Raw genomic sequence first — 14,363 nt, forward strand, 5'->3', positions numbered from 1 at the left:
TTCTGAGAATGTCAGGCAATGGAAAAATGCTGTGAGATCATATCGCTAGTCTCCTACAGTATTCAAACGCTTGATATTATAAAACGATTTCATCAAATGATTCCATTAAATAATTCCATCAAATAAAGAGTAGCATAGAGAGTTGGCGTTTTTACAAGATCACTTTTTTAAAGTGATCTTGTACAGCCAATTACTGTACTACTATTATCTTACTGAAAAACCGCGAAATACTTGTTGGCACGGAAAAGCTTTTTGCTCTCATCTTTCAGCTTTCATGCAAATGTACAAGTTGTGTTCGAATTTCGTCGGATACAAATGTCAATCGAAAATAAACAGAAACTATGAATAAAACAGAAAGCTACTCGAGAACACTTCTGTTTTTCCTTGGTACTTAACGCTTATCGCCTCGCGATGACGCCATCAACCAGGATGCATTGAAAAACTCGGTGCTATCCAATCCTCCAAATTTAGTCAAATTTGCCAAAAAAATTTAAATATGGCAAAGCTGGATGAGATTGTGTTACAAAAAACAAAATAAATTTTCTTCTGTGTACGTCTGTTCTTTTAAAGGATATTTTCTCTCCCTCAGAAAATGACTCTGGAGATACGTTTCCCAAAATCTCAATATAGGTATATCCTCTGTTCTTTAAGCGTATTTTGAAACTCTTAACGTTTTTCATTAAAACGTGGAGCGTGACGAATTCATTCTTGACAGGCGAGAAGAGCTGAGACAGTTATCGGGAGAAAAGCTGAAAGCCATTTTGCAAGCTAGACGCAAAGGGCCAGAGGAAGTGAAAATATCTTCAGAGATGGTTTTATGTAATATCTCCCGACAAGACAACATTACGGACCCGTCCAGATCTGAGAGAAGGTGTGAAAATGCAAACGCATTTTATCACGATTCTGGTGCTCTTCCGAATCAGACCAATTCACCAATGAGAGAACAAAGCAGGAATCAGTCCTTTAGTGAAGACAGAAGTGACACATATCACTTAGCACAAGATAAGCTGTTTGGTTGCTTACAAGGGACCTTAAGCTGGGAGATGAATTAAGCCAAGTTGGAGCGGTGGGATTCTTCACAGAAACAAGACACCTCTAACGGCACAGGAGCTATGCAACACCATTGATAAAGTCACTCTGGCATTTTTAGGCGAAGTGGGGCAAATGGGCTGATTCTGTGTCTGCTAAGCAAGATCGAGGGAAAGAGCTGAACGAAATGGTAGAATGCGTTGAGGAGATAGGACTCGAGGAGCGAACCGAGGAGTTAGAATTTCGCTGTTGGAGGATGATATCCTCTCAGATGCTGGCTACATAGACTGGAAAGGACACTTGAATATACATGCCTCCGTTTACAACGCTTTGGGTCGTCATGAAAGAAGTTAAAAGATAAAGTTACACTTGAACTAAGGTCCATAGCTGCCGAAAGCGGCCATCTTACAAAATATTTACCTAGTTGACATGACAATATGTCACACGAACCTAGGAAGGTAAAGCAAGACGTGTACATACAACAGCGTAAAAATTAACTTCTTTATGTCTGGTTTTACCAACTTTACTTTAAATATGAAAGAGCCTGATTTCAGTGGTTCTTTTTTCTACGGCGTTGTTTTCAGAATCATGGAAGAAAAATTTATTTAACTTGCGGTTTTTTTCGTTTCTCGTTGCCCCTAAACGCAGTTCTCCAATTCGCTCATTCATACAATACAGTATTTAGGACATTGCAAATTGTCTAAGCAGCAAATTGGTCCTGAGGTGAGCTGAAGTAATCATTTAACAACGGTTTGTTGGCAAGTTATATTTGAGCTTAAGGATCAACTAAATTTGTAAATTTGTTTTAGTTGCATGGCGAATTCTGGATGCCAAATGAAGGCGATTTCGATTTGTTCACTGAACTTTCCTTAAGAGGACTTCAGATGCAAAAACAGCTCCGAATTTAGGTTTATTAAATGGTTTAAATAGGACGACTTTGTAAATATTTCGATCTAACCCAATCTTAATGTTAGATTAATCACGGTCTCTAATGTCAAATAAACAAAGGCTAATACCATTTTCAGTAGCAAAACAACTAGATTCGACCTTCTGCTTTATTGGAGTAGTTCTTGCACTTTTTCTTCTCTCGCTTCTGCCCTGTACCTTACAATCTTTCATTGCAGTTTTTAGGCGGTTCATTCAGTGACTGGTTTTGTTTTGTTTTCTCGTGTATGACACGCGTGTGGTGACGACAACAGTATGAGACCGCTGTTTCGAGAACAACTCGGTAGTTTGACCGCACTAGTACAAATGGTCGGAAACACTACGCACGGTTCAGTCCGTTTGTTTTAAAAAATTAAATCTCTATTAGAAATAAGAGCGTCACTCTTTAACACGGAACTCCACGTGATTGAAGAGAACGGAGTGAGGCATTTCTTACAGGGACAATGAAGCTAATATATGATTGTGTTAGGCGAGATATGTGCATGGACCGCGCTGGGAATCTGAATGATGTCCAAGTATGTGCACCAAAAAATCGTGAGGATTACTCATAGTTGTTCAATGGAGATTTTCCTGGCTCTGACATCCTTTTCTGAGGTTGTTCCAGAATTAATTTTATTAAAATAGATCCAACAAACACAATAATATATCGTAAAATTCAAGCCTTCTGCACGCGTGTTTTGGGAGAAGACCTGTATTATTCATCTATGGACGATAGAGACCTCCTTGGGAACAGTGTTGCAAAAATACATAAATTTTGTTCTACTGAAAGTACGAGGCCAGAGAAAATCTTGATCGACAGGACCAAGATTCGTACGGTAGCGAGGGCATGGCCACTTCCAGGAGGAAACTAGTTTAAAATGTCCTTAGCAAACATGGCGATCCCTCTTGATTCATGCATTTCGTTAAACAATTTCCATATACCAACTGTTCCCTTAATTCTCACAACGTGCTTCCTCAGTCGTAGAGCTTTGGGTATAGCAACTGGGAAACTAAATTCACTTGGGAATAAAGAAGCTGAAACTGGTATTCTGCTAGTTCCAAATTAGCTGAAGATTCTAAATTTAGCATAAAATTTACCTTTAGGAACTTGGTTGTGATACAAGTCATAGCTACGAACTTTTCAACACGTTTGTGTGGATTTGCATTTATCATTCAGAAAGAAAACTGATGTTTAACATTTTCTATAGGGATGTTAACTCTAAAAAAGTTTTCTACACACTGTTTCACAAACTCTGTCTTAATTGTATCATTTGAGCAGAAGTATTCAAGAAATGTTTTTCCGTGTTAAGAATGACATAACTTGATCAAATCCCCGTTTCTTGCTGAGAAATTCCCTTTTTAAAGAGTTGTTTGTATATGATTCGATTGCTGCCAAACTCTATCAGGCAGATGGAAACTGTTGCTTTACCATGGCTTGTCTTTTCACCTAACAGAAAACTACCAATTGACATTTTGCATCATACAGACTAACTGCCTCTCCAAAACCTGAAGTCGGCACCATCACAAAATAATGTCTATCTAATTACGAGCTGCTCTTGTTCTGCCAAACATAAAATTTAGTCTCCATACTTATTATAATATAACTATTTATTTACTACTCGTCCTCCTCATCAGAGGACACCACAGAAGGTGGCTCTGCCGATGGCAACAGACCGCATGATACCATGTCCTCTTCCGTCATACATTTGGGATCCATGGCACTGAATCGTTTTCCCATGAATTGCCGAAGATGAATCTGCAAATTAAAAAAAAAAAAAAATTAAAGATTAGGAGCATAAATAAAATGCAGATCTGATTTACTGATATCTCTGTCTATCAGCCTATCAGCTTTTAGCTTTAGCCTTGCTTGGTTCACCCTTTAACTCTCATGAGTGACCAAGACAGAATTTCTCCTTACAATATCAATACAATATTGACCAGATAAGTGATAAGAATTTAAAAATATCAATTTGAGAATGATTAGTTGATCCAATACCAAATTCTCTGCACTAACATTATGAGAATTGTATGGTTGACAGTAAGGAGAATTACAAATTTGATCTGGGAGTTAAAGGGTTAAATTTCTTTGGATCATTGTCAGTGTCAAAGCAACTGCGCACCTACCCCTCCCCTGACCCAACAACAGTCAACTGATATAAAGGTAGGGTCAATGTTTGGTTGGGGGAGGGGTAGGTGTGCAGTTGCGAGGATCATATTGTAAGTCAGGTCAACTCAAATCTAGCAAATCTACTGCTACTGCTCGTTATCCGAAAAATGCGCGAAGCGACGCGACACGCGTGAGTGTAACATGATAGCTTTTGTCATTATGTAAATTTTCCGTTGTCTACTCGCCGCTTTTTCAAACCCAGAAGTCCTTTGTTTCATACAACAATGAAGGAAACTTCTAGCATTGAATAACAAAGGCATAGGAATCGCGCATTTTTTCGACCATGTGCGCAAAAAAATCTTACATACGCGTCTGACTACACTGCGTCGGAGCGCATGAAATTCGTCTGCGCAGTTAACGTATACGCGAGCGGTACTGTATGTTTTTTTTGGCCAACTGTTTTTTTTTTTTTCAACAAATCAGTTAGCAAGTTCTGATTATTAATTCTACAAGTTTCCCTGTAAACGAGTTACCAGAGCCACAAATCTATTTATTAATTTTCTGCACTGTCTTCCAAACATTTCTTATAGTTTGAGCAGAGAGAATTTGATGTTTGATAACTAAAGTCTCCCCTAGTTTAGATTTCTTCCTTCTAACAACCACTCTGTCTAAAAATGCATGTGTATTCTGAGGGGAAAATCCTTTTTTGTCACTCCTGGTTAGTAAAATCTAGTGTTTCTTGTTTCTTAGCACACCTGTAGGTAGAGATTAACATCAGCACTCCGGCAAAGATATGGAAAGTTGCCACCCTTCTTTAAATGAGCTCTCTTGGCATCTGGATAACACTTGTAAAGTTCTTCCTTTACTGGCTGTGAGAGGGCACAGTCATCAAAAACCTACGACAGACCCCCAAAAAATGTGCCTTTTATTAAAATAAGATTGAATTAAAATATATCAAAATATGTTTTGTTCTAGAATAAGTATAGTTCTGAAAAATAACATGTTATGAACTAAAAATTATTGGTCATTACAAATGAGATTTGTCTGAAAATAAAATAATAGAATTTATAGAGTAAATTACATCCATTTGAAATCACTGGTGATCCTTGCAATCTGATTGACTCTAATTGGCACAAATCATTCACAAATCCCACCATTACTTGCTCTAAATTGCATATTTTCCCCAGCCGATATGAACTTTTAACTAAAATACATTATCCTATCAGATTTCAAGGCGTGTTTAATTCAAAGGAACCAATCAAATTGTAGGAAAATGGAAGAAAAATTTTGCAACTTTTTATAAAACCAGCCCAGTACTGGATGAAGAAAATACTTGTACATACTATCACCATGCTCATTGGCTGAGAACTTGTCAATTAATCCCAAACAGTGCAGAAAGTTAAAATTGAGGGCAGAAAGTTAAAATTGAGAGCAGAAAGTTGAAATTAAATTGATTGACAGGAAAAAGGAATATATAATTATTGCATAATATATAATAGTAATCACATGAGTTTTCATGTGCAAATTGGAATAAATCTGCACTCATAGACTTTTCAAAGACTACAGAGGCACTTGACCAACAGGCTCATGCAATTTGGTAAGCCTTATGCTGATTTATCCCAAAGTTTTTTTTTTGGATTTTTTTGGATTTTTTTTGGATTTTTTTTTGTTTTTGATTAATCCCAAATTGCATGTGATTACGTATAAAAATTGAACTCTGCTCAGTTCAATTACCATCAGTTATCAAATGCCCGAAAAAGACAATGGTCTGTATCTTTCAACAAATTAAAAATAACATTGTTTTCTTTTTACAGCATCAGCAAAACCTAGCTAAATGAAGTTTTGTACGTTAAAAATGAATGACTGTTCAAGTTACTTTTAAGGATTTTAGGAATTACATTATATAGCTTAAGAGTCAGTTTCACTCATATTTCTCTATTGGATATAGGTCTGGTGGTAACTACTTACATCAATAATAGTTGTAGGAATTCCAGCAAGTTTCTGTGGCTCAACATACGAGTCCAAACAGTTAAGTGTCAATCTTGATGCCAATTCACTTCTTCCCAAACTTTCCAGCTATAAATCAAGAACATGACCACATTTAAGGTATGCTAGGTAAATATTTTAATAAGTACTTTGTGTGTGTACTTGAGGACTGAATAGCACTCCTGAATCTACAAATAACATGACATTCAAAGGTTAAAAACATTTATCCTCATTGTTTGCATTTTGCATCATGTTAAGTCTGCCATTATAGAGCAAACAGGTTGAAAAGCTGGATAACCTCATGAGTGATTTATTAAGAATGTTTAGCTTCTTCCAAATGCTGTATAGCTAATACTGGCCAACAAAAACTGCAGAATTGCAATTACAATAAAATATAATCTACCTTAGGTGTAAAAACTGTTTAAAGTGTACTTTAGCAGCCTTGTAAAGTTGGATGCCTGCGTCAAGCTATCATTTTCCATTAACACAATGAAGAATTAATCACCAGTAATAAAGGAGTTAAAACACCCAACTACTGTAGCATGTAGGAGGCACAAGTTTGCATCCCATTGATTCCAGAATTTTTTCAGGTTTATTTCCTGCAATTTCTTTAATTAAAGCTTAAATACCTTTGTAACCCTTTCACATCAGATCTCATTAGTAATTCTCTTAACTGCTTGCCTTAAAATTCTTATATGATTTTATTTTGGAGAATTTAGTACTGGATCAACTAATAATCCCCTAATTGACATTTTTCTTTACTCTCATCACTTGTCTGCTTGATATTGTAAGGAGAAATTATTTTATTTCAGTCACTCATGGGAGTCGAACAGTTAACTTCAGCATCATCTGCATGTCAAAATATAACTTTTTTAATTTCACTGTGAAACCAAACTGAATCTGGTTTCATCATGAATTTTTACCTATCTTATAAGTCTTGTCTTAGTTATATTTTAATTCTTTATCATTAGAAGGCACTATATTTTGAAATTTCTTTGCATGTTCCTGTTTGATTAATGCATGTAACACTTACCCTCTCCACCATAAAGTCTATTGAATCAGCTATGTCCTCATCAACTTCTTGTGTTGTGAAATTGTTCATAATCATTTTCTTCAAGACAAAGGCAGGCATTACCCAAAAGCTGTTAAAAAAGAAAAAAAAGAGGAAATAAATGCAAAAATTAAAATTAAGGAGACTTGCTAAGTTATGCTGAGATCAATGATGTCTTTACTAGAACAATTACCAAACTTCCCTTTTAAAAATTAATTTTTTCCAATGGCTAGGGAGGTTATATCAACCAAAATCCTAAATAATGCAGGAAGTAATAGACTTTTCATTGTCAAGGTGATTGCATTCTTACTAGTGGGCAACAATAATCTGATACAATTGTTTTTAAAAGTCCATCCTGATCACTTCAGTCAGGCAAGGTAGTCATTAAGAGCGAACACATGTACAAGTTTATCACTTCTCATTAGGGGATGTGATCATGACCATCAATGTATTCTACAAGGAGGGGAAAAAAATAATCGCCCTATGCATTGTTGTACTAAACTACAGTAAGTAATGTTAGGTGTGTCCTTGAGCCAAACAACCAACCCAGTCAGAGCTTATCCCAGTTTCCATAGCATGAAGTGACTAGAAGTATCAACACTCACCACTCATCCCTGGATTGGATACTCTTACATCTCAAAGTAACCCCCAATTTCTTTTGTCATTGTACTTTCAGTTAGTCAACTTACCTAGAAGCAGTTGAAGTCTGCTGAAAAACAGAAGTATCAGCAAAAGCATTGCACAGAATCAGTGAATGTACTCTTGGGCTTTTGTGTGTCATTTCTGCGAACTTCTGTGCAAGGAAACCTCCAAGAGATGCCCCAAATATATGGACCTAAAAAAGAGGAAACTTTATCAAGTAAGGACCACTGACAATTACTTTTCAAGATATCCTAAAAATCACTTGTAGCTAAGTGCAGTAACAAGCTCATGTGAATTAACATAAACCTTTTAGGAGGAACAAACTTAGAATTTTTAAGTGAGTAGTTGGTAAAGGGTACCTGCTTTGCAAGGGGCAGCAGAGACTTATTCACACCTTTACCACCTTCCCCCCCCCTTCCTTATTCAACCAAAATTCTTAAGCATGTAAGAGAGAGAGAGACCTTTTTACTTTTACCAGGTATTTTTCCAGGTTTGCTTTCATGGTTATACAGGGACCATCTACCTGGATTTATCCTTCACCCCCCTCTGGATAACTCCAGTGGTAATCATTACCAAAACACAAAATTTTATTTGCAAAAGATGTGACTCTCAGCCTCTTAAGAGAAATAGTCTGTAACTTTTGCACATTTTCAAAAAATTGCAGCCACTTAAGCTCACCGATTTGGCTGAAATTTGGTATAAAGGCTGATGTTAGGGTCCTATTCATGAAATGGAAATTAAAAAGTTCCAGTAATTTTGTTTTTCCTTGACAAAATTGATAAAGCCAGCCTAGTCTGCCCATACTTGCCCATCAACATGGTATATCAAAGGTGTTCTTAGGACTTCAACTTGAGTCCTGTCATAAAGATTTCCTGACATCTCTTGAAAGAAATATAAATATCTATCCATTTTCTTTAAATTTATTGGCCAAAAAAGTGGGAGATTACAGATTTTGATCACAAGTTATCTCAATGTTCAAAGGTAGATGTAGTTTTGTACTACCTTGAAGAGTAAAAAATTTACCCCAACTTGTTAGCCCGATATCTCCAATGTTATCTCAATCCAGAAGCTACCTTTACTTTGAATGTTCGTTCATTGATAAATTGATTCCATTAATTAAAAAAATAGTGGAAATTTAAAGGTCAAAGGAGAAAAGTCATCAATCTAGGATGACTTACCATATTTACCTGTGTATAAGTTGAACCCATGTATAAGTCGACCCCCCATTTTGGAGCCCAAAAATAAGTTTTTCTTATTTCTGGGCAAGAATTTCCTTGAAAAACTAATCTTATATTTCTTAGAATTTTCTTTCAGGTACTATGGTTATATGAAAAAAATCACAGCAAGTTTGGACGTGAAGTTTATTATTGCGTGTACACGAGCATTTTAGCGTGTTTTAGTGACACATGTAAGCAGCATTTTCTCTAGTAACAAAACACAAAAGAACTTACCAACAGCAATTTAATTGGTAAAGGCGCAACAACCAAAACAAAAACCCTGCCAACAAGCATTTTATTGGAACACGTGCTAAACAAAGTCCTCGCGCTTGCACAATACAAAGCCAGGTTACTAAGCAGCAAAACCTTGAAGCGAGAAATGTGGCTTTCGTCATTATTGAAGAATTGTGCCAGTGAGTATCTACAACATTGAGCTTTATGTTAGGAGATAAATCTTAAAGCGTTTAAACTTAGACTGCTCGAGTTGTGCAGGGAAAAGACATCGGAACTTGTACCGTGTAAAAGTGGATAGTTTGTTTACATATCAGACAATTATTATGCTAATTTGTCCTGAAAGTTTTTTTATCTCAGATTTTGACCCATGTATAAGTCGAGGGCGATTTTTTGGACCGATTTTTAGGCAGTAAAAGGTCGGCTTATACACGGGTAAATACGGTAGCTATATTTGGGACCAGCTCCAAAGTCAGCTTAATGGTCCGAAATAAAGGTCTAGGTACATATTTCCTCTGGAATAAAAGCAAATTTCTAAGTTTTCCCAATAGTATGGAAGAATCTGTTGATTTTAGGCAAAAGCAAATATCTCTGAGCGACACTGTAGCAATAGGATAAATATTTGGTTACCCACTAAATGTAAACAATCAATTTGCCATTAACACATGAAGGGGTTGATTTTAATTACCATTTTGAGAATGAAAAATTTTGAAAAGAAAAGATTCTTGTGAATTCCAACCTAGTTCTTTTGATGGCAGTTGGTGAGTTACTCAATTTTGATGCCTATAAGCTTCAATTGATACTACTTGTCACACCTTGTTATGTAAATTACATCATGTTTTTGAGTCGGTCTTTGTTTTGTTTTTTGTTTGTTTTCACATTTTTATTTCTATAGAGAAAACCCAACGTTTTAGGATGCTACCTTGCAAATTGTTCTTTTTCACCAATGGTGAGCACAAAATGCATACATAAGGTGCTTCCACTAAGGGCATCGACATGAATCGAGTGTTGTTTGAAATAAACATCACCTTGATGGAATGTGCAAGCAATCGTTAATTTAGCTAACTCTAAGATCTTTTCTGTTTTGAGAGACTGTTTGTGGAGGATATTTAAAAATATTTTTTTTGATGACTCTATGCTAGCTACTTGTATACAAGGTCTAGAGTATTAAAGTATAAAAATTGAGTAGAAAGTGAAGTCACAGTCGCTGAGTTTTCCTTTTTCAAAAAAATGATACTGGCTAGGGCATTTGAACATGATTTTGGCCCCAGGAGCAGGAGTTTATAGGAATTAATTTTCAAAAGTTCAAATAGCTGTGGGGAGGAAGTTGAAGTTTCAAATTGATCATCGCATAAGCATGAAATTTGTCTCATGACCTACTCTAACCCACAGTAATTGAATTTTGCATCTCAAAGAAGCATCAATGAGGTTTAAACCTCATAAATGAGGCTTCATGTCTCAAGTACACCATGATAGGTATATGAACTCGCTCTAGGTGATGGCATATGTGAAACTATCCTCAGCAAACCTTGAGAAACCACACTTGACCAAAATTATTCTTGAGCATTCTCTTCATGCAATATCATAAATAAATGGAAAAAAAGACTGGATTGCTTAGGGTTAGTAGTTATGTTAAATCAAAAGATATTTCCATAGTATAAGGACAGAAAATTTCTGGATGGTAAAAGAACCTTAACCATTTTCTTCTGATCAGTAAATTAATTTAAGAGCGTTTAGGACTAGGTCCCAAACATAGCAAGGTAACTACAGGTTGATAATTTTTTTCCATGACTCATTTCTTTCCCCTATTTTTTTAACTTATGAAATCTGTTCATCTATGAACAAACGTTATTCATAGTTAATGGTAACTTTGGAAGCAAGGTAAGGCTTGAGATATTAGGTTACTAAGTTGGGATAAATTTTTCACCGTTCAAGACAGCCTAAAGTGACCTTAAAATGTTGGGATCATATCTTGTTAAAACCAGATTTTTCCCATATTTGTTTCAATAAATGTTAAGAGGAAGGGAAGATCTTTTCATGGATATCACAAGATTTTGAGAAAGCTTTACAACAGGACTTGAGTTGAATCCAAAAGATCACCATCAATCTGCCCATATTGGCAAGCAAGTATGGGCAGACCACATGAAATTTCCTAAATTTTTTTTCGCCAAGAAAAAATAACTGGAACTTTTTAATATCCATTTCATAATTAGGAACCTAAAACAAGACTTCATGCCAAATCAATGAAATGAAGTGGTGGACAAAAGTTCAAAAGTTACAGACTATATGCTTTTTGTTCCCTCTGCAATATATACACCAACCTCATCTAGTTTCAGGTAATCCAAAAGTCGTCTGAAGCCTTCAGTCCACTCATCATATGTCCAATACACTGGATACTCTACCTGAAAATGTTATTGAAGATTTAAGATTTAGCATGTTTTGAGGAAAAATTGAGGCAAGGGCCTTCACCATGATACACCTAATACACCTGAGTCAAGTCAGAGTCACTTGACTCTGATGATGACTTTTGCTAAGATTGTGGATATACCAGACAAAATCCACTGACAACAGCTTTTCTCAGGACTACCCTCACCCAGACAAAAAAATAATATAATCAAATGGTTTCAAATCATTACTCAATAACACTATGATCACTGAAAAGGAAACAGAACTTAAAAAGATATCCATTGGACTTGTGATTAAAACCTTTAAATCCTGATATCAGCATGCATATTCTTGACACTGTTCTCTACACATTTCCTAAGATATTGACTAGGAGAATTTGTGCAGCGATCAAAAGCTTCTTTAGTCGCTGATTATTTCTTTAATTCTTGTGATTTTAATGTGTGATTCACAGAAGACATCAAGGAGATATGTAAGGAGGAACTAGATCCTAGTTTCTCTCAGGGGATGAAAGAATTAGTACAGGTTTACTCCAGCATTAGGTAAGAGAGGCAAAATATTGCTAAAATTTTAGGTATAGTGTACTCAGTACTGGATGACTACTTTCTTCAAAGTAAAATGGTCATAGTAGATACCCATTATGTCATATTCTTGTATTCTGTATCAAAAGCCCGATGAGAGTTGTCAAACACAAGAGTACTGGCCATCCTTTGTTTTCATAGTATTTTTCAGTAGAACTGATAGGAGATTTGAGAAGGAGAGGGTGCATATATTTTCTTTTCATCATGTAAAACACACACAAATCAAAATTCTTCCATTTGCCACCACAAAGGATAACCCTTGAAACATCAGCTTTAAAACCTCTTTATAGTAGTCAGTTTTCATTATCAATTCAGTAAGTAAACCAAATTATCTTGTTATACCCTTACTGACACAGCACCATAGTTTCTTGAAAATTTACCCCCTTACTTCATTTGCCTATTTTATATACTTGGTTGCTTGGAATTGCATTTATTCTAAGGGAGTGCTCATTTGAGGATAGGTGATAATTAAATTATTTATTTTAATTATGAAACTTACAGATATCACCCTGTAACCAAGACTTGAGAGGGTAAGAATTTGTTTGAAAAACACATCAGCAGTACCACTTGCAGGGGGTAAACAAACAAGGGGGCACTGTACACTACGAGGACCTGCATCATATATCAACCACTCTTTTTCATCATCATTATCAACAACAATCTGTAAATGAAAAAAGAAACTATACTACATATCAAATGTATTATTTATTTAGTAGCACACAATAATTGAGAGGAATTCTCTTGAAATTTCAATTTGTCAAAGAAGAACCACACATGCATTCATACAACTGCAGATCAACCATGAAAATTGGGTATTATGTCTGAAAAGTAACTGCATGGATTCACTTGTTCAGAATTGAAAGCCCTTCATGTCATCATCATCATCATCTTTTATTTGCCTTATGTACACAATACAAAAAATTTATTTACAGCAGTTATAGCTAGAAGGCGACAAGACCCAGGAAGCCACTGGGCTTATGGGAGAGCCACCTCAATGTCAAGTGTGAATTTGGTCAATTTTAATGGGATTGACAGGAAAAAAAAATACCTGATTTCCTCTCCTGCAAAGAAAGATACCCAAATTTACTTTAACCCACAATTTCAATGTTGTGGGTTATGAGAGGGGAGCTTAGAGAGTTTGCTCTGTACAAGTTAGATGACAAAAACCAAGAGAGTAGACATCTACATTGGATGAAGAGAGTCAAGACTGGGAACCTAAAGAGAGAATATTTCCCATAATAATGATGGGATGGTTAGATGGAGAAATTGGAAAAGGGATTTTTCCAAGTTGAAGAAGACATCCCCCATACAATGAAATTAAGGAAAATGTACCTTGCACAAGAAACGATTTGTAATCTACGCAAAATAATAAGCTAAATGCAGTATTCTTTAATACAAATAATTGTCTAGTCCTCCTTAATACAGTGAACAATTTATCATACGGTCAACGAGAAGAGATTCAGAAAATTGTGTAAAATGCAACGAGGCATGTCAAAAAGCATTTCCCTTTGACTTCCGTCTAAGTGTATATATGCAATATTGTTTAAATATTTTTTATTAGCACTTATATTCACAATATGGAGGAAAAGTTTCATCCATTGAAGAAAAAAACTTGTCTTGAGCAATCAGTGCATGTGAGACCTCGAGTGATCAAAGTTGGACCGATCATGTTAGCGCAAGCATTGCACGAGAAATGTGCATGATCCTTGAACAGATCAACGCGTATTTGAATCGTTGATTCGTAACATTCTGAAATTCAATATTTTGAGCAATAAACTTCGTGAAAATAGTATGAATGTGTACAGCTTTTTTACTCACCCGTTTCAAAGGGACAGAACTGCGAAAGCTTATGTATTCTTGAGATCGTGTAATTGCGCTCGCACCAGCCGCCATATTGATAAAGCTCAACTCGATTCCAGATCTCCTGTGTGTTTTTTTTATGGATGAAGAAGCGACTGAAACAATCGAATTTGTCCAACCTAAAGCTTGAGGTAAATCATGTACAAAACTCCTCCATGAATGCTTAGTAATTGAAGTTCCGGAGGCTCGAAAGGAACTTAAAATGAAATGCAATCCTTTAAATTAAAGTTGGACTCAGTCCTTATTGGGGTCTGAGCAAACACATCGTGTTGATTGAGGACTGGGACTAATGAAAATGAACGCGCACGAAATTCGTACTAAAGGAGGTTTTT

At 35.9% G+C, this 14,363-nt stretch overlaps 1 protein-coding gene across 1 annotated transcript; it reads right to left on the bottom strand.

The window, feature by feature from the left end:
* Positions 1-2,559: 2,559 nt before the first annotated feature.
* Positions 2,560-14,311, bottom strand: LOC113683519 (maspardin). The gene is made up of 8 exons (XM_089205769.1): positions 13,990-14,311; positions 12,671-12,832; positions 11,509-11,589; positions 7,787-7,932; positions 7,080-7,188; positions 6,029-6,136; positions 4,816-4,956; positions 2,560-3,709 (listed from the first exon to the last, which is right to left on the bottom strand). The coding sequence occupies exons 1-8, from the start codon at positions 14,062-14,064 to the stop codon at positions 3,569-3,571; spliced, it is 963 nt and encodes a 320-aa protein (XP_089061895.1). The 5' UTR covers positions 14,065-14,311; the 3' UTR covers positions 2,560-3,568.
* Positions 14,312-14,363: the final 52 nt, after the last annotated feature.

The sequence above is a fragment of the Pocillopora damicornis genome, chromosome 4 (assembly GCF_964200805.1).
Source record: "Pocillopora damicornis chromosome 4, jaPocDami1.2, whole genome shotgun sequence".
Classification (NCBI taxonomy): Eukaryota; Metazoa; Cnidaria; class Anthozoa; order Scleractinia; family Pocilloporidae; genus Pocillopora; species Pocillopora damicornis.

Coding starts and splice junctions, on each gene's coding strand:
- LOC113683519 (XM_089205769.1), bottom strand. CDS start 14,064: ATGGCGGCTGGTGCGAGCGCAATTACACGATCTCAAGAATACATAAGC. Junction 7,189..7,786: donor CAGACTTCAACTGCTTCTAG/GTAAGTTGACTA, acceptor CTTTTTTAACAG/CTTTTGGGTAATGCCTGCCT. Junction 6,137..7,079: donor TAGACTTTATGGTGGAGAGG/GTAAGTGTTACA, acceptor CTTGATTTATAG/CTGGAAAGTTTGGGAAGAAG.